The 24,239-nt window shown below is 48.2% G+C and overlaps 1 protein-coding gene across 2 annotated transcripts in view; it reads left to right on the top strand.

Moving 5' to 3' along the window:
* Positions 1 to 24,239, top strand: part of MTMR8 (myotubularin related protein 8) — a 62,651-nt gene that overhangs the window by 15,723 nt on the left and 22,689 nt on the right. Inside the window, exons 5-14 of one of the 2 annotated variants that reach the window (XR_007246013.1) lie at positions 1,229 to 1,357; positions 4,054 to 4,188; positions 7,044 to 7,176; positions 9,531 to 9,640; positions 10,905 to 11,030; positions 12,597 to 12,646; positions 14,109 to 14,309; positions 15,677 to 15,805; positions 18,357 to 18,483; positions 19,857 to 20,390. Coding sequence is in view for 1 of the 2 variants with exons in the window: in XM_048513995.1 (XP_048369952.1) it covers positions 1,229 to 1,357; positions 4,054 to 4,188; positions 7,044 to 7,176; positions 9,531 to 9,640; positions 10,905 to 11,030; positions 12,597 to 12,646; positions 14,109 to 14,309; positions 15,677 to 15,805; positions 18,357 to 18,483; positions 19,857 to 20,147 (1,431 nt within the window). In the remaining variant the exon portion in view is untranslated. Of the gene's footprint in view, positions 1 to 1,228; positions 1,358 to 4,053; positions 4,189 to 7,043; positions 7,177 to 9,530; positions 9,641 to 10,904; positions 11,031 to 12,596; positions 12,647 to 14,108; positions 14,310 to 15,676; positions 15,806 to 18,356; positions 18,484 to 19,856; positions 20,995 to 24,239 lie in introns of those variants that run through there. The other variant, XM_048513995.1, reaches the window with a different exon arrangement.

The following is a 24,239-nucleotide window of genomic DNA, read 5'->3' as shown; positions in this document are numbered from 1 at the left end:
GGGAGTTAGAGGTCAAAGCTTTTCTTGTCTTCCCCCCGTCTATCCGCATTTGTAACATGGATCATCCATTATAGTTAACATCTGGCATTGGACATGTGTTATGGCCACTATCCCTCCCCTGCATAATGAGGTTCCCCATGAAATTGCTCCAAGAAGCTCTTCCTTTTGCCTGTCCTGAATCCTGCTTTCCATAGTGAACCTTACTATTTCCTGTGAATAATGCTTGCTGCTGCAGAAGGAGGTGGTGATGGCCCACTAACCTGGATAGCTTTAAAAGGGCTTGGACAGATTTTATGGAGGAGAAGTCGATCTATGGCTACCAATCTTGATCTTCCCTTGATCTCCAGATTGCAAATGCCTTAGCAAATCAGGTGTTAACTCAGGAACAGCAGCAGCAGAAGGCCATTGCTTTCACCTCCTGCGTGTGAGTCTTCCCAAAGGCGTACGGTGGGCCACTGCGAGTAGCAGAGAGCTGAACTAGATAGACTCTGGTCTGATCCAGCAGGCTAGTTCTTATGTTCTTGTGTTCTTAACCTCATTGAGTCCCCCTGCATTCTGCTATGCTGTGGAAATGTGCACTCAACCCTTCCCCCCATCCCCACGACTCTATCCCTATACTCAGGGAATATTACTCTGTCCTTTCCCCCATATCATATCGATCTTTAATTGGGTTCTCAGTCTCCAAGGGTGAACTTAGTAAATTCCCAAGTTGTGTTCAATTGTGTTCAGGAAGCAGCAGTGATGTGGTGATTAAGAGCAGATGCATTCTAATCTGGAGGAACTGGGTTTGATTCCCCACTCTGCCGCTTGAGCTGTGGAGGCTTATCTGGGGAATTCAGATTAGCCTGTGCACTCCAATGCGTGCCAGCTGGGTGACCTTGGGCTAGTCACAGCTCTACGGAGCTCTCTCAGCCCCACCCACGTGTTTGTTGTGAGGGGGGAAAGGAAAGGAGTTTGTTAGCCCCTTTGAGTCTCCTACAGGAAAGGGGGGATATAAATCCAACTCTTCTTCTTCTTCCTCTTCTTGTTTGGACTAATGGTATCTTGCTGCTGCTGATTCTGAGCAGCTCTGTCTTAATGTTCCTCAGCTCTTACAGTAAATTTTGTTTTCATCTGAGCTAAGGGTTATTATCATCAGCAAGTGCTAAGTTGCAAATCTGTAATAAATGCTCCGGCAAGTTAATATTGCACCAATGAATAATTTAAGATGCCGCTCCTCTTTCCTTAGGTCTGCAGCACGTACCCTCGGGAGCTGGTGGTGCCCAAAGCTGCTACGAGGATGATGGTGCTGGGCAGCTCCAAGTTCAGAAGCCGAGGTCGGATACCCGTGCTTTCCTACTTCTACAAAGAGAATAATGTTAGTCATGCATGTTCTGCTCTCTATGGGGTTTTGTCTGTCCATCTGTGCCAACGGTCTGCAACCTGCGGCTCTCCAGATGTTCATGAACTACAATTCCCATCATCCCCAATTGGCCATGCTGGCAGGGGCTGATGGGAATTGTAGTCTATGAACATCTGGAGAGCCACAGGTTGCAGACCCCTGATCTGCCAGCAGCTCCATGCTTTGGAGTGGGAAACTGGGCGTCTCATGAACCTTGTTCTTGGGGCTGATCTGCACACGCAACATAATGAATCGGTGGAGTCCTGAGGCTGTCAAAGGAGCACGGCCAGAGGTGGGATCCAGCAGGTTCTCACAGGTTCCCGAGAGTAGGTTACTCATTATTTGTGTGTGCCGAGAGGGGGTGACTAATGGGTGATTTTGCCACGTGATTATTGCCTTGAATTCGCCCCTCCTCTCTGCAATGTAGCGCCAGAACTTGAAGCTTAGATCTAGCAGGAGGTGCACCTTGCGTGCATGGCAGCCTGCGCCCTACGTGCATTAGATTGCCGCCGAAGGACGGCATAGCGGCACCAGCGTCCTTGCTACAGCAGCCCAGAGATACCCCACCTGCGGAATGCCGGCCATGCCCGTCGTGCCCAGCCCAGCCCCATTGGCTCTGCGCCACACGTTTGAATCCACCACCATGGGAACCTGTTACTAAAATTTTTGGATCCCACCACTGAGCACGGCCATTTTTGAATGGCATTCGTTCTTCTGGAGAGTTCTCTTCCAGAGTAGGAGCTGGTGCCTTTGGGCAGTCCACATTGCTCAGGGCAGCGTAAGAGGTTTACTCTACTGTGGAGACCTGGACTGTGCAGGTTTTGGTCAAAAGCAAGTCTCAAAGAATTCTGCACCAAAGGTCCACACAGATCAGCATCCTGTTTTTTCACAAACACTTCTGAGAAGATGTCTTGTCGAAGGCTTTCACGGCCGGAATCACTGGGGTGCTGTGTGGTTTCAGACTGTCTGGACGTGTTCTAGCAGCATTCTCTCCTGATCTCCAGCCTGCATCTGTGGCTGGCATCTTCAGAGGAGATGCAGGCGAAATGTCAGGAGAGAATGCTGCTAGAACACGGCCACAAAGCCCGGAAACCACAAAGCACCCAAACTTCTGAGAAGCTTGCAAGCATGAAAGCAGCACCTGGCCTCTGTTGCCTGCCTCCAAAACCACTTCTGAAACTGGCAGTAAGACGCAGCTGTTGTGTCCAGTCCTTGCCATGTGCCTCTATAAAAATGTCTAATTGCTTGTTGAAGCCGTTTCAGATAACAATCACTGCCACCTACCCGCAAAGGATATGGCAGCGGATTCTGTAAGTGAATTATGCATCATGGGAAGAATGACCTGGATTGCCCAGGCTAGCTCAATCGCACCAGATCGTGGCTAGTAACAAGGATCAGCCCTGGTTATTATTTGGATGGTAGACCACCAAGGAGCAGCAGGGTTGCCGCACATCAGCGGGGCATGGCAAACCACCTCTGAACATCCTTTGATGCTTTGAAAACCATCATCATTTAGCCTTTATTTGGCATAAACAGTATAAAATCACATCTAAATCGCATCAAAATACAAACTTGCAACATATAACAAATGAAGTTGATTCATCCATACTGTTGCTTATGGGATATTTCCAGCAGAAAGTTCAGCATCATTTTACAAGAATGTAGCATCAGGAATTATTTAATAAAGAACACTAGTCTGCTTGGTTCATCGTCAGCTCGCTAGAGTATCATAGAAAGCAACCTAGAGTGTTTGACTCTAATACTTGCCGATTTAGGACAACGGAATAATTGGTGAGTTAAGGTTTCTAATTGATTTGCACCACATGAATACACCCTTTTGCACATTTCTAGATTGTTATATCTACCTCGCAGTATGGCAGAAGGGAAACATTGAAGCTGGCGAGTGAAAAAAAAAAGCTTCTCTGATCTGGATTGGCCCAGATGATTAGCGGATAGGAGATGCCATTCTGTTATGTTGTAAAGGGGAGTTGATAGATGTAAGGTGAACAAAGTTTTCCACCAAGCTGCCAGAGTTAAATAGTTCCATTCTCTCACCAGCAACAATTTTTTGTTTAATAATTTATCACGATTCTGAACAGAGTTAAAGGTAGAAGGGAGTCAAAGGGGTATACCAATTGATTTGATCTTCCTCTCTATCAGTGAGAACCATGAATTACTCTGGGTATCTGATAGTATTAGGTGAACCAGAGAGTGCTTATTATGTGTATAATGCAAGTGCAGCCAAAATTTAAAGGCCCTCAACCAAGCCCACCAACAGTACCAATGAATTTTTGGCCTAGTTCACAAGCAAGAGGCAGCATAGCATCTCACTTGAATTTGGAAGCTTTGAAAACCATGCAGGATCTCTTTTCAGCATGGGGAGAAAGGCTTTCTGTTTGTTAGGTTTTGGTGTGATTCTTGTCTGGCATTCTGGCCCTGGATGTGTCTTGGCAAGGAGTGTTCCTGGACATCTCCTGTATGAGCACGGAGGGTCAGAAAAGTGGCTGCATTGTGCGTCTGTTGCCCCTGCTGTGCCCCCACCCCATTTGTTTGTCTTTGTGACATTGTCACGTTTATCCACTGATAGACTGTGGAGCTGATATGTAGATGTGTCGGCAGAGCTGTCTGTATTGGGGATCCGTTGCTGCACTGTTGACCCTTGTGTCTTTCAGGCTGCCATTTGCCGGTGTAGCCAGCCCTTGTCTGGGTTCAGTGCTCGTTGCCTGGAGGATGAGCAGCTGCTGCAAGCTATACGGGAAGCCAACCCGGGGAGCCCGTTCATGTATGTCGTGGACACGAGGCCAAAGGTACGGCTGCCTGGGATCTGTGGGCGCTCTCCTGGTTTGCATCTCTGGTGCTCCTTCCAAGGGACAGCGTCTTTAACACAATCAGTGTGTGCGTTGCCTGCATTGATTCATTTGTATTCCAATTCTCTACCCAGTTGGGACTCAAAGCGATTATTAGAACGTTGGTTTCCCCTTCTGCATTTTCCAATTCCAATTCCAAAGCCTTTATTGGCATTATAAATTACAGAGTTAGTAAAAAGGGGCATTTATCTACTGAGACATTAAAACATTAAAATACATTAAAACAACGTTGAGCATTCACAACCACGCCTTGTAAACCGCACATATAAAATAATTTAGCCGTTACTACTATGTAGGCAATGATTGCACCTGACCAACTAGTGCCTCAAAAAACTTGCAACATTCTCACATACAAGATCACAGGAACCGTTGAGTAGAAAGTTCATAACAGATGGTAGCCTGACAGCGTTTGAGCTCTCTATCAATGGACAGATGTACACAGAGCGTAACGACTCGTATATTGGACATTCCAATAGTACATGTTGAACAGTCTCCGCAACGGCATTTTCTCAGAATGACCCTCTCCCTTCTGCGAGGTAGGCCAGCCTGAGAGTTTGTGATGTGCCCAAGGTCACCCCAAGTGAGCTTTGATGGTAGAAATGGGGATTCAAACCTGGGTTACCCAGGATCCTAGTTCGTTTTTCCGTCCCCTGGCTCACACATCGTCTGCCCTTCAGATGCTGGATTTTAAGAATGTAACAGGGAGGGAAGCTCTGACTGGGCTCCCTTTAATCAAAGCAACAGAGACTGGACCCAGTCTCTTGTGGTCAGTATTTGCTATTCAGTTAGTGTTCCTCTTAGATCACTGTCCTGTGCCAAATTAAAACACTTTCCCTGGGATTTTCCTTGGAAGCCTTGCAAATGCTGCCTGCTTCTGAAATCTTCCCTCAATTAAAAAGGCGACTGCTAGATCAAGAGTTTCAAGTTCTGCAGGACAAGGCGAGAAGCAATTGCTCCCCCTTCTTTTTTTAACATCAAATTTAAAATCAATCACATGGCAGATTATTTGAGTTTACTTCAGGAGCCCAAGCATAGATGGATAATCACTAGGGCTCGATGTAACTCCTTCTCTTGCTCTGTGCTACAAAGGAAGGTTCGAAGAAATGCGATACCTGCAGAAGCGGAAGTGTCCTCATTGTATCATAGAAAATCAAACCATGGAACCTTATATTGCTTGAGCTGCTCCACATCTGAGGATCTAGGACCTGACTTTTTGCTCTTTGTCCTGTAATCTGTAATAAAGATATACTCTGCTGTGGGGAAGATTGCGATTTCTACTAAACAATTCCGGTAAAGATTTTTGCTTTGTAGCTAGGTTCCTTATAGAAACATTGAAATGATTACCTGCGATGGTTCTCATGTATGGGATACTTGTTTGGACAATGTTGGCTGTTATATGGAAGGTTTACACACACACACACAACACACAACACACACACACACACACTCTCTCTCTCTCTCTCTCTCTCTCCCTCTCTCTCTCTCCCTCTCTCTCTCCCTCTCTCTCTCCCTCTCTCTCCCCTCTCTCCCCTCTCTCCCCCTTTCTCTCTCCCCCTCTCTCCCCCCTCTCTCCCTCTCTCCCCCCTCTCTCCCCCTCTCTCTCCTCCCTCTCCCCTCTCCCCCCCCTCTCTCTCTCTCTCTCCCCTCTCCCCCCTCCCCCCCCTCCTGTGCCTGGTTTGCACTCCATCTACCGCGAAGATTCACCTTGCCCTAGTTGCTGCGGGAAGGGTGAGAGCTATCCTGGCCGCCCGCCTGATCTGCCTGTTGCCATGTCGGCTGACCTTGATGCAATTGCCTGTTTGCCCCCCCCTGGGGTAAGCAAGCCCAGCCCAGGGCTAGGAAGATTGCTGCTTTAAAAGCGGAAGCAGAGATTAAGTGGATAAGTCTGGGACTTCTGCGGTGTGATTATGCAATGCGTACAATGAAGTCATGACCTTAGCGTCTGCCCTGATCAGTTGCTGCTGAACAGACTTGGAAATGATTTCCCAGTGGGCTGTGGTGGAAGAGGGCGTGGCTCAGGGACAGGGCATCTTTTAAGGAAACAACAACTGAATGGAAAACTCCTGGTGTCCTTTTACCGCTGTGCTATAGAGAGTGTCTTAACCTACTGCATCTGTGTATGGTTCTCCAGTTGCACAGTGGCAGATGAAGAGGAAGAAGCTCCAAAGGAGGTGATCACTACTGCCCAAGAGGATTATCGGCTGCCCTCTCCCCTCCTTGGAAGAACTCTATAATTCCGAAGCCTAAAGAAAGCCCAAAATATTCTGAGAGACCCGTCTCATCCAATGCACACTCTCTTTTGAACTGTGACCATCTAGGCAGGAGCGATTCAGGTCTATGAAAACCAGGACAAAGAGGCTTAGAGACGGCTTCTACTCTAGAGCTGTGGCGATGCTGAACTCGGCGGCTTAGATGTTGATGTGTTTGGGGCTGTGTAGGGATGATGGGTGGAGGAAGAAGAGGAAAATGAGGATGGGAGTATGAGTCTGTAGGGAGAATTATTGTGCATCGAGGAATGCTTAACAGCATGTAAAATTTCGTTGTGTGTGCACAATGACAATAAAATGCTTATGGTTATGGGGCTCCAGACTCTGTTCTCGGCTCTTTCGCTAAAGGATTGTAGGTAGCATGCTTGGAATACAAGCTAGATGGAAGTCTAGTTCCACCTTTGCGCCCAGCAGGATTTTGAGGGTATGTAAGAAGAAGTGTTTTATCGAAGGCGTTTTCAAATAATAGAGCAGCTCTGAAACTTTAGGAGCGTGCTGTTACTCACGTTTCCCCTGTAATTCTTCCAGTTAAATGCGATGGCTAATCGAGCTGCTGGGAAGGGTTACGAGAACGTGGACAATTACGACAACATCCGTTTTAAATTCATAGGCATCGAAAACATCCACGTCATGAGGAGCAGCTTGCAGAAGCTCTTGGAAGGTATGTTGGCCGTGTTGGGCAGCTGGCCCTCGCGGTTGTGGTTAGCGCCTGCTGATCTCACTGGCATGTAGAACGAGCCAATCCCACGGACGCAAGCCTGTGTGCTCTGGGGGTGTGGGAGAGGGAAGAGATTAGGAATGTCAACAGCTATTGTGTTCTTTGCTTGCTCAAGTGGCTTGAAGCTGGTGTTAAGTACGGGTAGGGAAGAACCACCCTGGCCTGGGATTGGCCAGGCTAGTCTGATCTCATCAGATCTCAGAAGCTCAACAGAGTTGACCCTGGTTGGTATTTGGACGGGAGACCACCAAGGAAGTCTGGGGTTGCTATGCAGAGGCAGGCAACAGCCAAACCAGCTGGGGACATCTGTTCCCTTGAAGACCTATGGCCGTGGTGGCGAACCTTTGGCACTCCAGATGTTATGGACTACAATTCCCATCAGCCCCTGCCAGCATGGCCAATTGGGGCTGATGGGAATTGTAGTTCATGAACATCTGGAGAGCCGCAGGTTGCAGACCGTTGGCACAGATGGACAGACAAACCCCATAGAGAGCAGAACATGCATGACTAACATTATTCTCTTTGTAGAAGTAGGAAAGCACGGGTATCCGACCTCGGCTTCTGAACTTGGAGCTGCCCAGCACCATCATCCTTGTAGCAGCTTTGGGCATGCTGGCAGGGGCTGATGGGAATTGTAGTCCATAACATCTGGAGCGCCAAAGGTTCGCCACCACTGACCTATGGGGTTGCTGTGAATCAGCTGGGACTTGGCGGCACTTTATGCATGCACGCACGCACACGGTGAAGAACCAGCTAAGAAAGACACTTAGAGCTTTACTACTAAAAGAGACCACAGTCAGGAAAAGCATGCTAAATAATCTGTACAAACCTAAAGGGGCGGGTTTTGAATTAATAGAGCTGCAGAATTTGGGGTGACCTTTCTATATCCAAAATGGCCAAGTTCTTCCGCAGGGGGAAGAGAAGCCTGCCTGGCTAAGCCGCTCGGAGGGAGATCCCTCTCTAGCTGCGAAGTTCAAGGAGAATCTGGACATGCACTGTGAAGAAACTGCCTTTCTGTGACTCCCGTCTAGGCCAGTGATGGCGAACCTATGGCACGGGTGCCAGAGGTGGCACTCGGAGCCCTCTTTATGGGCACACGCACACAGAGTTCAGCATCATGTAGGGGGCGGAAAATCACACACACACACACACACACACACACACACACACACACACACACACACACACACACACACACACACACACACACCCTAGGCTGGCCTGGGCCACTGGAAAAGCCGCGATATTGTGCACACGCGGGAAGCAGGGAGGACTTCGGCTGGCCGGGCCTGGTGCCTGTGTTCGAGTGGCTGCTGTCGGTAGCGCAGAAACAGAGATGCTAGAGAGGCACAGAGCGGTGCGCGAGGGACTTGCTGGAGACTACAGCAGGCTGGCCCCTGCTCGAGTGGGTGGGGCGGAGGAAGAAGGAGCCAACCGTTTTTTTCTAAACTAAAACCTCAGCATTCAGGTTAAATTGCCAGGTTGGCACTTTGCGATAAATAAGTGGAGTTTGGGTTGCAATTTGGGCACTCGGTCTCAAAAAGGTTTGCCATTACTGGTCTAGGCTGAGCTGGAACTGCTCCTGTTTGGTGCTTTGTTGTCTCTGGGGGTGCTTCATGGATGCCTTGTGGGACAGGGCAGGATTCTTCCAGATGCCTCCAGAAGCAACCTTCTCAGCTGTAGCAGTTCCAGTTCTCGGAGAAACACATTGTGTGACTCAGTTGGCAAACCTGCAGAGCCAAGATGTTTTCATGGGGTCTGAAACGATCCCCAGAGTAATCTGAGGTCCTGATTAGCAGACTTGGGCGCTAGAAGAGTCTTTTGGGAGCGTGGGGGCAGAGCTGGCCCCTCCCATCTTCCTCTTCTGTTGGGGTGAGCCAGCCTTACCCAGCAGAGCTTCAGACAGAGCACAGGGATGCCTGCGCCATCTGTCGCCCTCTGGGCAGGTGAGCTCACCTGTCACAAGACCCCCATGATTCACGGTCATGGGTTGCCCTGGACAAAGGGACAAAAGGTGCATACCCCCAGGTATGGATTAGGCCCACACAGGAACGCTTCCTCCCGCACGTACGCAGCCCCTATGACTCATGTATTGCCCAGGATTCTCCCACTCTCCCACCTCCGAACCCGCCTCCCGAAAACCCTAATAAAAGGTGCCAGGGACCGCTAGCTCGGCAGATTAGCCGCAGGCTTCTCTCCACCGGATCCTGATATCGCTGTGTCTCGCCTCTTCCTTGCGACCCATGCGGGCCGACTTCACTCTTCACCTGTTTCCTCTTCTGCTTGTGTTCCTTCAGTGTGCGAAATGAAATCTCCTTCCATGAGTGACTTCCTCACTGGCCTGGAGAGCTCCGGTTGGTTGCGACACATCAAAGCGGTGATGGATGCCGGCGTCTTCCTGGCCAAGGTAAAGCCTCCCTCCCTCTGTGGGGCCGTGCATTGCCAGTGAATGGCTGGAAGCGTTTTCTGGAACCTTGTGGCTTGGGATGGGCTTCTGTTGTGTGCTGGGAACATGGCTGACCCACAAGTTTCCCATCCTCTCCTAAGTAAGTGATTTTGGTACTGGATAGAGCAGTGATGGTGAACCTTTTCGAGACCGAGTGCCCAAACTGCAACCCCAAACCCACTTATTTATCGCAAAGTGCCAACAAGGCAATTTAACCGGAATACTGAGGTTTTCGTTTAGAAAAATCGGTTGGCTCCAAGGCGCGCGTTACTCTGGAGTAAGCTTGGTGAAGCAACCATGCAACACTTCGAATGGGTGAATCACGACCCTAGGAGGGTTTACTCAGAAGCAAGCCCCATTGCCAGCAGCCGAGCTTACCCCCAGGTAACGGATCATGCCCAGGCCAGCCTAGATGTGTGTGTGTGAGGGGGGGGTGATTTTCTGCCCCCCCCCCACACATGACGAACTCTGTGCACGCGTGCCCACAAAAAGAGCTCTGAGTGCCACCTCTGGCACCCGTGCCATAGGTTCGCCACCACTGGGATAGAGAGTGCCGTTGTGGTGCAGCGATTAGGTTTTTGCATCAGGATCTGGGCTTGAGTTCCTGCTCTGTCGAGGAAGCTTTAGCCAGTCACATGCTCACAGAGCCAAATTTACCATATAGGGATGTTGTGAGAATCAAATGGAGAAGAGTACAGTGGAAGCCTCTTTGAGTCCCCATTGGCAAGAAAGGCAGGATATAGCAGACATCAATAAATAATAGACACTTTGCTACACTTGAGCAAAGACTGCTCTCCTGTGGTTAGATTTTGGGCAGCAGAATGGAACACAAATTTTTAACATCCCATAGAATCATAAGTGGTCTTATTGGCAGGCAGAGGTTGTTGAGGGAAGGCTCTTGAGGATTTTCTAGGCCAGTGGTGGCGAACCTTTGGCACTCCAGATGTTATGGACTATAATTCCCATCAGCCCCTGCCAGCGTGGCCAATTGGCCACACTGGCAGGGGCTGATGGGAATTATAGTCCATAACATCTGGAGTGCCAAAGGTTCGCCACCACGGTTCTAGGCCCTCCTGTAACTTTGCTTCACACACTGTGGCTCAATTTTCCTTTTGGCCAAGTGGTCATGCTTCTAAATTCACAATCACTTAAACCGGTGGGGTTTTTTTTGTGTGTCGTCGCAACGAATCATATTGATGCATGCATGCCACTCTCCTTTTGGTAGGCTGTGAAAGAGGAGCGCGCCAGCGTCTTGGTCCACTGTTCTGATGGCTGGGATCGCACTGCCCAAGTCTGCTCACTGGCTTGCCTCCTCCTAGATCCATTTTACCGGACACTGAAAGGATTTATGGTAAGAGCCGGGAGCATATGGGGTTTCTAAACAAAACACTGGGTTGCTCTCCTGCCTGTTCCTTGGGAACCAGAACCTAAGCAAGCCCCAAATACATGTCTCAGATGGCTTCCCTAAAGAAGGTAACTGTACGTGTGTAGCAGGGTTTTATTATAACTGCCTGAACTGGTTCATATGTGGTATTGTATATCAGGGGAATTATCCCCTCTGTCAGTAGTTCGTTCTTCGATCTTGGGGGTGAGCAGAGTTGTCCTCAGTGTCTTTTTGTCCCTCAATCATACTCGTTTTAATATTCTGGCGGAGTTAACCTTTTCTTGCGAGCTGGTACATCAGTATCTCAACCTGTCTGTGAAAGTTAACATCTGTCTGGCAATTCCTTTTTCATCTTAATAATTGGGAATATGGTTTCTTTTTAAATTATACGAATGGAAACTACCTCCTGCGAAATAGGAATTAGCATGTGTGGACTTTCTAACCACACGGTTCTGATTTCCACATCCAAAAAATGCACCTTACATATATCAAAAGTCATTGTAAATTTGTTTTGTCCTATATATAGTATTAAAGAGCTGGTCAAAATTAATAAAATTAGTTCCCACCGAAATCATGAAGATATCAACCAGGAATCTTTTCTAAAAGATCATAAATTTTCTGTAGGTGTTATTATCTTGGAGGATGTCTGTGTTCTTCAGTCGATCCATGAATTCACAGGTGCAAATTTGCTCCCCATGGCTGTGCCTGAAATTTGCAAAAAAAAGACAATGCTTGGAATTTGAAAAAAAAAATTGCTTTCGGCATAACTCAGTGCTGTGGCAAAGATATTGAGGGATTGGGAGTGGGGTTGATCTGTTTTTCCACTGACACCTTCCAAAGAACCCCCAAGGCCTCAGCTTGTGGAGCATTAGTCATTTATAATGAGTTTATGATCAGCTTTGTTTGAGAACTTTGTAACAGTTTATACCGATTTTTTTTAAACTTGTGGCCTGTATTCCAGGCCCTGCTGCTTGGAAGTTTACAGAGGCTACCCTTGGTTTCCCAATGACTACCCAATGGTAAGGTGACCAGATGGTCACCTTTGTGAACCGGGACAAGGGGGAGTAGGCGGCTGCGCGCATGCGGCCGCAGGAGCACACTGCCTTCTGGGGCTTGCCGTTTGCCGCCCTGTGACAGGGCAGGAAACGGCAAGCCCCAGAAGACAGTGCGCTCCTGCGGCTGCGTGCCCATGCGCCCATGCAGAAGGCTGTGCTCCTGCGGCCGCGCGTATGCGGGAGGCTGCCGCACTGCCTTGCGTCCCAGAAGGCAGTGCAGCGGCCTCCCAAAACCCGGGATATTGGAAAAAACCCGCGGGACGCGGGATAAATTGTTTAAAGGCAGGACTGTCCCGCCAAAAGCAGGACGTCTAGTCAGCCTACCCAGTGGTGTACATGTTTACTCAGAAGTAAGTCTTGCTGTGTTCTTCCCCCAAGAGGTCAGCATTTGGAGGTATTTGTGCTGACGTGGTGTCCCTTAGCTTCCATTTGTAAAGCCGGCTCGTAATTGTGGATTTTTTCTCTCCTCTTTTTAAAGGTTCTGGTAGAAAAGGAATGGATTGCCATGGGTCACAAGTTCTCACACAGGTAAAAACAGAGCATGGATTAAGATCAGCTGGGGGGGGGGGGTGGCGGCAGGCCTTTGCCATGACAGGCCTGGCAGTTCGCACATACAATCCCCCCAGCTGCAGATGGCTTATATATCATGTAGAACATGGATTAAAAATGTAGCAACTGCTTCAGAAATTTCTACATGAGGGCTGTTCAATAGCTTAGACATTTTTTGTTTGTCTGAGAGAAACATAAATTCTAGAGGTAGTAAAGCTCCCAGATCGGTTCTAATATTATTATACCTCGAACAGTAAAGCAGGATATGAGGGATTGAGTCCATAGCGTTGGGACAGTGCCGACAGCAACGCTCACTTTGTGGGATGCTAAGGAAACGACCTTGAAGATAGACAGAGGGGAATGAGTTGCACCTTGCTCTTGTCATGACCCATCTGCACTTATTATTAACAAGCTGTTCTAAGTGTACAGCAGGGCTAGATTTCGGGGTGTGTGATCCCAAAGCAGTGTTTCCCAACCTTTTCGAGGTCAGGGTACCCTTGACCTCACTCTTCATATCTCACAGTACCCCTGCCGCCACCCTCCACCTTCCCCTCCCATTGCCCCTGCTTGCCACACCCCCCACCTTCCCCTCCCAGGGTGAAGGGAAGCACTGGGGGTGGTGGTGGCTGCTGACCTTGTGGCAGGCCCTGCCCCATGGGCCAGCTCCATGTCCTTGCTGGCGCCGGTGGGAGACACCACAAAAATGAGGGGGGGGGGGGCGGTAGTGTTGCCGTGGTACCCCTGGGACATGCTCATGGCACCCCAGGGTACCAGGGAACCCTGGTTGAGAATGGCTGTCCCAAAGTATAGAGGGGAACAGGAGCTTTGAGCAGCACTCAGGAGAGATTGGTATTCCTGGTTGGACAGTCTGATCTTTAGATGATGGTAAATTTCCGTGGCGGTAAGCATATGAAGAGACTCCCATGAGAAACCCAATATAAGGCCATAAAATCCACTCTCCAAAGCAGGCATTTTTTTCAGGGGAACTGTTGTGGCCTGGTGATAAGTTGTAATTCTGGGAAGTCTCTAGACCCTACCTGGAAATTGGCAATCCTCGGTGGGTGTAATTCTGGAAAAACTTCAGCCTCATTTGAAGGTGGGCAACTCTTCTTGGGCATGAAGCACACTTTGTCCTGCTTTGATTCAGGAAGGCCACTGCATCCAATTGGCCATGCTGGCAGGGGCTGATGGGAATTGTAGTCCATAACATCTGGAGTGCCAAAGGTTCGCCACCACTGCCCTAGAATAACAGCAAGGGCCGACTGGTTTGGAACAACTTTTCCGAAGCATTTTCCCCCCACTACAGTCTTCCCTCTAGTTATAGTGAAGGTTACAAGGCAAGGGATAATAGATTTTCTTCATTTGGGGCCAAACTGGTAAAGGCTGCGAATGACTTGGACAGTGATGCACGGTCACAGCAGTCCGCCTTCTCCCTCTCCAGGTGTGGCTACCTGGAAGGCGATCCCAAGGAGGTGTCTCCCGTCTTCACTCAGTTTATGGACTGCACCTGGCAACTCATGCAGCAGTTTCCCTGTTCTTTTGCTTTTAACGAACGGCTTCTGCTGGAGATCCACGATCACATCTATTCTTGCCAGTTTGGCAATTTCCTGGGGACCTGTCAGAAGGATCGGGAAGACCTGAGGTGAGTTGGTATTCCAGAAGATGGACCATCATACTTGCTTTATTCTGGTTATTGGAGTGTTTCGTTTTCTGAAGATCAAGGACTGAAGGATTGGAGCACCATCCTTATGAGGAGAGGCTGCAGCGTTTGGGACTCTTTAGTTTGGAGAGGAGACGTGTGAGGGGGGATATGATTGAAGTCTATAAAATTATGCATGGGGTAGAAAATGTTGACAGAGAGAATTTTTTCTCTCTCTCTCACAATACTAGAACCAGGGGGCATCCATTGAAAATGCTGGGGGGAAGAATTAGGACTAATAAAAGGAAACACTTCTTCACGCAACGTGTGATTGGTGTTTGGAATATGCTGCCACAGGAATAGTTCTAAAAATAGAACTTGCCCAGATCTTATACTCGTTTTAAGACTAAAGGAGCCTCTTGCTGAAATATGTCAGGAAATTTGAGGATTTTAGCTCAGAAAGAAAATATAATTTTACCTTATTTTGCACCATCAGCCTTTGCCTTGTTTTTTGTCTCCTAGTGGCCAGTGTGGCCCTTTTGTTTCTTCCCATAGATCAGGGGTGGTCAACCTATGGCGCTCCAGATCTTCATGGACTACAATTCCCATCAGCCCCTGCCAGCATGGCCAATTCCACCATCTGGCAGGGGCTGGTGGGAATTGTAGTTCATGAACATCTGGAGCACCATAGTTTGGCCACCCGCCATAGATGGTGGAAAGCTGGGAGAGTAAGAGTCACCTTGACTTCCTTAGGCAGATCAGATGGTTCCTATCGCATCATAAATTCCTCCACCCCACCACGCACACACCTGCTGCACGCATCCTCTTGTCAGGGCCCTTGGTAACTTGGCATAGGCGTTGTTGGGAGCCGGGGGGGGGGGGGGGGCTTGACTTGAGGCTGGTGTTTTGGAAGCAACCCTCTTTCTAGCTCAGACCTGGGCATTATACGGCCCGCGGGCCACATTCGGCCCGCCGGATGACCCTGACTGGCCCCCCTGCCGTGCTGGGGAGCGAGGTGTCTTTGAAACTCCCGCAGAAGCCGGTTGCCTTGGCTGCCGGCTTCTGCGGGGCTTTCAAAAGCGCCTCTCCCCCCTGCCTTTTGGCCCGGCCCTCCACAATATTTTCTGTTTCTTATGCAGCCCCATGGAAAAAATAATTGCCCACCCCTGTTCTAGCTGAATCACAGCTATTTTGAATTTTTTAGAAATGAATTTCTAGCACTGTAATAGAGAAATTATTTATTGTATTTATGTGCCGCCCTGAACCTGCAAGGGGACGACCCTTTGACTGAGACTGCATTCGTGAGCCCTGTTGGTTCTTTACTAACCCCACTGAAAGCATTTCTTTTCTTTTCTCTTTTTTTGTGGCAGGATTTTTGAGAAGACCCATTCCTTGTGGCCTTTCCTACTGCACAGGAAGCAAGAGTTCAGGAACCCGTTGTATAAGGGATTCTCAGCTTATAAGAGACTCCAGCCCAACACTCTGCCTTTCAGTTTCCAGTGAGTCACTGACTGGGGGAAAAAAAACTTCAAAATGAGAACAAAGTGTTGCCATTGTGGTTTTGTTTCGTAATTGGGCAAGAAAAAAGATTACTGGGTGTCAGATCTCAAAAGATAAGAAAAGTTGGCATGTAAATTTAAACTCTCTGTAGGGTTCTTCAGTACCAAATACCCAAATATTTTTAGATTTGAAGCCCACTTTGTTCCTCTTTTTGAGAAATCCAAGTTCTGAGCCAGGAAGAGCAGGATTCTCCAACCTGCATAAAAGAAACACATACCCTGTGTCCCCGAATATAAGACATCCCCTGAGAATAAGGCGTAGTAGAGGTTTTTCTGAAGTGCGAAATATAAGGCATCTCCCGAAAGTAAGACGTAGCAAAGTTTTTGTTTGGAAGCATGCCCGTCAAACAGAACACCAGAGCATGCAGCTGTGGAGCAGAAAAATAAGACATCCCCTGAAAATAAGACATCGCGCATCTTTGGGAGCACAAATTAATATAAGACACTGTCTTATTTTCGGGGAAACACGGTAGTAAGGAGAGATGCAGGGTGCTGAAACTCCACCCTTGCCTGCCTGCCTGGCGTTTTGTTCTGAACATGTGCTGATGACTCTCCCTCTGAGTGTGTCTGTCTCTATCAATTTTGGCTTGTTCTGTGATTGTAACAAAGATTGGTTGATTCAGCAGCCCTCCCCAGATCTCTGGAGGCTGAATAATCACAGTTTCAATCACCAGAACATGCTAACCCTTACTGAGACATTTGCCCTCATCAAAGAACGGCTACTAGCAATGGATTATCAACAACTGCAGAGCTTGGCCAACAAATCCTGCTCGCCAATGAACGTGGCAATTCCATTTGTGCAGGGAAAACCAGCCTACTATATTGCAGCGCTTACCAACCCTATATATAGGAGAGCCTACATGCTGGCTAGATTCAACACTATGCCATCCCCGCTCCATAGAGGAAGACTCAAGGGTCTACCAAACGATAAGAGGCTCTGCCCCTGCAGTCCAGGGCAGTTGGATTCCATTGCGCACATCCTCCTCCACTGCCCACTTTACCAGAATCCAAGATCCAGCTTATTATTACAAATCATTGATGCTATGAAAACCCTGACAGAGCTTGATAAAGTAAACATGCTTTTAAACTGTAATGACCTTGACTGTTGTCTCGCAGTGGCAAAGTTTCTGGCTGAGGTTTGCGAACTGAACGTATGATCCAGTGTGAAGTTTTATCTAGTAATTTTAGCTGTATTTATATTGTATGTTCTGTATGCCAATAAAAGGCTTATTGAAATTGACAAGTATTGGAAAAGGCCCTGCATGAGACCTCGGGGAGCATCTCGGAGTCAGAAGAGGTTTGTTCTTTTTAGCAAGGTCCCAGTTTTTAGCCATATACTATTTCCAAGCCCTTTGCAAGGGAGAGGCACCCTGGAAATGTTCCTGGGCCTTCTGGGCCTCGCCAGCTGGTCTGTGCTGGCCCCAAAACCTCTTCAGAATTCCACTCTACCCTGTTTCCCCGAATATAAGACATCCCCGGAAAATAAGTCATAGTAAAGGTTTTGCTAAAGTGCGAAATATAAGGCATCACCCAAAAGTAAGACGTAGCAAAGTTTTTGTTTGGAAGCATGCCCGACGAACAGAACACAGAAAAATAAGACATCCCCTGAAATTAAGACATAGCGCATCTTTGGGAGCAAAAATTAATATAAGGAGATGGGTAAGCAATGACCTTGACGCCACCTGGCATCCCTATACATTCTACAGCAACAAAGAAAAGACAGTTAGAAATACAGTTAACCCTTACCAACCTTCCCCCAATGGAATGAAACAGCAGCATAAGCATAGTCCCAAATACAGGCCTCCTGACAACACTGTCTTATTTTCGGGGAAACACGGTATGTCTTGGCTAACGGCAGGTATAAGAGACAAGAATATGGACAGTTTCCTGAAAGACTGGAAACCTTTTGCAGACTGCCTACTGGAAAAATATACAAATGGCACAACTTCAGATTTAAATGAAAACAGCAGATTGGGCTAAAATTGTTTTATAAAACAGACTAAAAGGAAATGCTGATACCAACTATCAGCACAAAACTAGATTTGAGTTTGGATCCATAACGAGGTAGACGGAAGTCACCATGTGTGTAGTATTGAAATGGTTTGTTTAAATTCTAGTGGGGGAGGGGGGATTGGATTTGTTTTCTTTTTTCTTTTTGTTGTCTGCTTGTATAAAGTAATTTTTAAACATTCCTAAAAATACGCTCTGTCTTTTCCATTTCTATGCTGTGATCAGTCTTGTTCTTACAGATTATTTGGTTTTTAATTGCAGCATTTTTTTGCAGCAGTCAAACAAACGGGCAAAGAAGTTAAGTTTTCAGTTGCATTTGTTCTTGCCTGGATTTTTAAATCCATTTTTAATTGTATCATGAAAGCCTTTTTTCTCCTCCTTCCTTCAGAAAGACAGATCACTGATCCTTGCAGTTTCCCCTGTCCTCCTACAACTATTGTGTGAGAAGTCTTTGAATCTTCTCTCTCCTTTCTCTCTCCAGGTTCTGGTGCGGCATGTATAACCGGTTCGATAAAGGGATGCATCCGAAGCAGTGCGTGTTGGATTATCTCCTCAGCTGCGTCACCCAGAAACTGGAGTTGGAAGACACTGCAAATGAGCTAGAAAATGTGAGTAAGACACAGCAGTGAAGAAGAAGAAGAGTTGGATGTATATCCCCTCTTTCTCTCCTACAGGAGACTCAAAGGGGCTTACAATCTCCTTGCCCTTCCCCCCTCACAACAAACACCTTGTGAGGTGGGTGGGGCTGAGAGAGCTCAGAGGAACTGTGACTAGCCCAAGGTCACCCAGCTGGTGTGTGTGGGAGTGTACAGGCTAATCTGAATTCCCCAGATAAGCCTCCACAGCTGAGGTGGCAGAGCGGGGAATCAAACCCAGTTCCTCCAGATTAGAGTACACCTGCTCTTAACCACTACGCCACTGCTGCTCACTAAAGAAATGATGTTTCTTTAGGAAAAGGCAGTCTGTTGCCTGGAGATGGGGTGATGGAGTCTTGTCCTGGAAAGTGGATGCTGGATTATCCCATACTAGGGAACAGTTGAGAACTGGTATCGCCAGATAGAAGAGGAGTAGTAGTTTGGATTTATACCCCACCTTTCTCTCCTGTAAGGAGACTCAAGGCGGCTTACAAGCTCCTTTCCCTTCCTCTCCCCACAACAGACACCTTGTGAGGTAGGTTGGGCTGAGTGAGTTCCGAAGAACTGTTGACTAGCCCAAGGTCACCCAGCAGGAATGTAGGAGTGCGGAAACACATCTGGTTCACCAGATAAGCCTCTGCCACTCAGGTGGAGGAGTGGGGAATCACCCCAGTTCTCCAGATTATTGTGTTATTGTGATTTCCTGTATTCCTGCAGACGTCAGCAAAAGAAGCTTGTGGGGTTGATTTCAGAACAAGGCAGATTGCAGTAATAGCTTGTACTGATCCAGTGATCCCAAATTTCTGAGTTTCCACATTTCTATCAAGGAGCTGGAATTTTTTTTACTAATTTTCCCTGTTCGTGACATGGAACAGATTTGCTTTATATTGTAGCATGCTTGCTTGAAGATAAGCACAGATCTGCATTCGGTATCATTGTCCTCTGCACTGAAAAAGAGGTTTAACTGCTCTTTACTTCCCAACTATCCTCTCCCATGCTATGTCTTGCTTACCTGGCTTCATGCCGCTGAGAACCGAGTACTCTCCCATCCAAGTACTAGTTAGGACCGACCCTGCCAAGCTACCAAGAGCTGAAGAGATCCGGCTAGCCTGGTTCCACCAATTTAACTGAGGTAAAGTCAGGTTAAGTTGATGGGTTTTCCAAGAAGTGGACAATATGAGTTCAAACCACATTGATTCAGGTTTAGTTCTTGCTGTCTAGTTTTTGTCTGTCTGCCTTCAGTAAGGAGATATGCCAGGTTGCCCCAGGTTTTCAGAAATGATCCTTGTGAAGTCACTACTGTCCAACTTTTGGTTGTAATAGTTAATTCCTTTGGACCATTACAGAAACTGCCCCTCTTAGATGGACCCCTGCCAGATGAGATTTCCACCGTATCCAAAATGGTAACTGTCCCAACCGGCTGTTCGAAATCTCCAATGCTCAACACTCCCCAGGACTATGAGGATGAGCCTTATGCCCTGGTGGCCAATGGCACCGTCCCTGTGGAAGGCAGCAGACTCGACCCACTAAACAGTAAAGAGGCTCTTGTCGATCCCCTTGCCGTTCCGGATGGCGACAGGAGCACCAGCAGGAGTGTCCAGGCTGCCGTTAATGCAGGAAATCTCCAAAACCACTGAACTGATTTGCTCATTTGCTTTGTGCCACTGAAAGTGGCAATAAAGCAGGTAGGACCTCTGGCCCTGTGCTGGGGTGGCCACCTTCACCGTGTTACCACAAAGTGTTGTGTTCTTCTGTGTTGTGAAGGTGGGGGCAAGGGGGTTGTTGCTCGGGGCTCACAGGAGCAACCCAGCAATCGGGCTTAGAGCTGGAGCTGAGCGGTCTTTGCAAGAGTCTGAAAATCCCAAGGAAGGGACTCGCTTGTCCTTCCCTGTATCCCCTCTCACGTCCGACCCGCGTTTTTTCCATCGAAAGTCCAGGTGCTCCTGCCAAGACCAATGAAATTAGATCCATTCCTGGTTTACAAGGAAGGTTGGCTCTTTGAATCCAGGGCGGGGAAGTGTAACCAACAGTATTTAATACATGGAATCAAAAGCTAGTAGTGAGGTCTGTAAATGTCAGTCACTTTAGCAGCTTTTGCCGGCTGTCTTTTAGCGCCCTGTGTTGGAATTCCACTGGTGCATTTTTGTTACCCTGTCCTTGTTTGGTAAGCAGGCGTATGTTTTTGTTTTTTGTAAAGCAGTGAGATTATTGTCTCGCTCAACCATTTTTTATCACTGTGATACCCAAGTGGCTGTAATGTGTATGTGCTCTTTTGTGATATCCTTAACAAAGAAAAAACTTGTGCTTTGAACCTTGTAACTGCTGTTTCGCTAAGGCGAATTCCGCACGTCATATTAATAACGATTGCAACTCATTATAAATGTGCCGTGCGGAATCCACTTAGTAATTCTCTCTTTATATTGACCTGCTGTAGCCTTGAAATTGGCTGTAAAGTCTGTGAATGTAGATCTGAGCCTGTCTATGGCCCTCCTGTCATTTATAATAATACATAAGCCTTTATTGGCATAGTCAGAAAAAAGTTACATGAATCGGGAACAATTGCATGGATACATGATAGATAAAAGGCCCCACGGGGAGCAAAACAAATACGTTCTACTGGGAACTCTCAACTACTCCTGTCATTTAGCTCCCTGTTGGTTCAGATGCCCAGCTCAGACACTTCCCGGCTGCCAAGCATCTCCCCGTGGTCAACGAATGCTTCCGTGGCATGCGTGGCACACGGAAACTCCGTTCTCACAACTTTCCCATCACCTCCTCTTCCAAGGGGAAGGATTCACAAGGATCATGCATCTCCATGTCTCTCTGCATAAGAACATAAGAACAAGCCAGCTGGATCAGACCAGAGTCCATCTAGTCCAGCTCTCTGCTACTCGCAGTGGCCCACCAGGTGCCTTTGGGAGCTCACATGCAGGGTGTGAAAGCAATGGCCTTCTGCGGCTGTTGCTCCCGAGCACCTGGACTGTTAAGGCATATGCAATCTCAGATCAAAGAGGATCAAGATTGGTAGCCATAAATCGACTTCTCCTCCATCAATCTACCCAAGCCCCTTTTAAAGCTATCCAGGTTAGTGGCCATCACCACCTCCTGTGGCAGCATATTCCAAACACCAATCACACGTTGCGTGAAGAAGTGTTTCCTTTTATTAGACCTAATTCTCACCTCGCCAAGACATTTTCAATGGATGCCCCCTGGTCCTAGTATTGTGAGAAAGAGAGAAAAATTTCTCTCCGTTAACATTTTCTACCCCATGCATAATTTTATAGACTTCAATCATATCCCCCCTCAGCCGTCTCCTCTCCAAACTAAAGAGTCCCCAACGCTGCAGCCTCTCCTCATAGGGAAGGTGCTCCAGTCCCTCAATCATCCTCGTTGCCCTTCATGTTTAACCACAGGTGTGAATGGTGACCACCCCTCCAGTTCTCCACCATTTAAAACATTGTGTTGGCTTAGAAATAATGAACCAGAGGGTTTCCTTTGGCCCCAAAGGAGCCTGGCTTTCCCAAAGTCCACACCACCTCGAGGAGTCCTTTGCACTCGTCTCAAGTGCTGCAGAGGGCCTGGGACTCGTGTTGTACGGTGTGTCATGGTTAAGCAGCTCTTGAGAAGAGTGAGCCACAGCCTCACGGGGCCCACGTTGTGCTCCTTCTCGTAGGGATTTTTTAAACTCGACAAATGTTGCATTACTTCGGCCTGTAAGAAGTCTGTTCTTTACTGGAAAAGCAAAGACTCGGCAGTTTCTCACGGTGGACTGTTTTGTTAGTCACCTCTGGCTCCCTCTCCTTCCTCTTAGTTCTGCTGATCACAAGTGCGTTAAAGATCACTGACAGAGAAAACGTAGAATGTTCCTGGTGTACTTTTCACCGCGAGTCCGATAACGTGTGCACGGCACCCGAGGCTCTTCTTGGGAATGATTTTCCTCACTTGCCTGCTAATTAAAAAAAAATCAATTTGGAAAATATGACGGGATGGGGACCCTTAAGACTTAAAACACTGTTAATAGTTGGTCTTACTGGAGAGTCGAAATGGACCATATGCGCACTTCTATCTGCTGCTAATTGTATGACCAAAAGCATTGGTGCCAGGTCCTGTACCCTGAAAAGCTTGTTCACTCTTTTGCTGTTGATGTAAGCTATCCTTTTATGTCTTCATGTCATTTCTAAAGACACGCCTCTTTCTGCAACACTCATGGTATTGCAATCTATAAATAAGACATTCTAGACCAGTGATGGCGAACCTTTTCGAGACCGAGTGCCCAAACTGCAACCCAACACCCACTTATTTATCGCAAAGTGCCAACACGGCAATTTAACCCGAATACTGAGGTTTCAGATTAGAAAACGGTTGGCTCCGAGGCATATGTTACTTGGGAGTAAGCTTGATGGTAGTCGGTGGCTTTGCTTTGAAGCAACCGTGCAACTCTTCCAACAGGTGAATCATGACCCTAGGAGGGTTTACTCAGAAGCAAGCCCCATTGCCAGCAACTGAGCTTACTCCCAGGTAAAGGATTGCGCTTTAGTTCTTCACATGGAAATCAGTGGGGTTTAACAGCACTTAACAGGGTTACCTACACTGCCTCCCCAAAACTAGGTCTTAGGTTTAATGCTAATAATCGAGCCCAGCGGCCCAGGCCAGCCTAGATGTGTGTGTGTGGGGCCCCACTCTGTTTGCGCGTGCCCACAGAGAGGGCTCTGAGTGCCACCTCTGGCACCCGTGCCATAGGTTCGCCATCACTGTTCTAGCCTGACAAAGTGTAGGGATGATAAAAACACATTCTTTCAAAGCTATTTGCCAACTGGCCGTCAGAATCTTCTGTCCCAACTCATGCCGCAGACACCACGCTTGATATTTGAAGTACTGAGGTTCTCGGTCAGGTCCAGTCAGAGCCAGAGGCGTAGCTAGGAAAAATGGGAGCCCGGGGCAAAATCTGGGTTTTCCGCCGCCCTGCGGGGGGCCCCCCCAGTATGGGCAGCCGCACACACACACACCCCCCCACGACTATACGATCTACTAGCAGCAAAGCAAATTGCTGGGGAGATGCAGTGGGCCCTAGAAAACCGTGGAAGAGGAAGGATCTCCCCAGCAGTGGCCTTTAGTTGGGCTGTAGCAGCCCCCACTCCACCCTTCCTCAAGGTGTGACACTTACCTGGGTGTGCATCTGTGGCTCGGGGGTGGGCCAGGTTGAAGAGTGTGGCTTGAGGTAGGAAAAAAGGTGAGGATAGGTGTAGGGTGGAGAGGGGTGGGGGAGGGGAGGGTGGCAAAGTGAGGGCTGGAGTGGAGGAGGACGGAACGGAGTGGCTTTGGGTGGGGGGGTTGAAAGGGCCTGCTTGGAGTGGCAGATTGGGAGAGGGTGGAATGGGAGGCTTCAGGTGGGGGAGGTCAGAAAAGTGAGGGTTCTGGTGGAGCAGGGTGGCAAGGTGAGGCAAGGGGGAGGGTTGAAAGGTAAGGCTTAGGGTGGTGGGGGCAGGTGTGGCTGGGGTGGGGTGTGGGAGAGTTAAAGGTAAGGCTTTGGGTGGTGGGAGGGCTGGAAGGTGTGACTAGGGGTGGGAGAGGGTGGCAATTGGCTGGGGGTTGGTAGATGAGTATGAAGGTGGGGAGGGTTGGGAGTTAGTATTGGGGTGAGGGAGGGAGGCAAAGTGAGGGTGGGGGAAGGTTAGAAAAAAAGCCATGGGTGCAGCACGAGGCCAAAGCCTCTAGGTTAGCTGTGGCTC

Source organism: Sphaerodactylus townsendi, linkage group LG13, assembly GCF_021028975.2.
Source record: "Sphaerodactylus townsendi isolate TG3544 linkage group LG13, MPM_Stown_v2.3, whole genome shotgun sequence".
Lineage (NCBI taxonomy): Eukaryota > Metazoa > Chordata > Lepidosauria > Squamata > Sphaerodactylidae > Sphaerodactylus > Sphaerodactylus townsendi.
The sequence above is the reverse complement of the archived record's forward strand: the minus strand, read 5'-3'. Positions and strand labels throughout refer to the sequence as shown.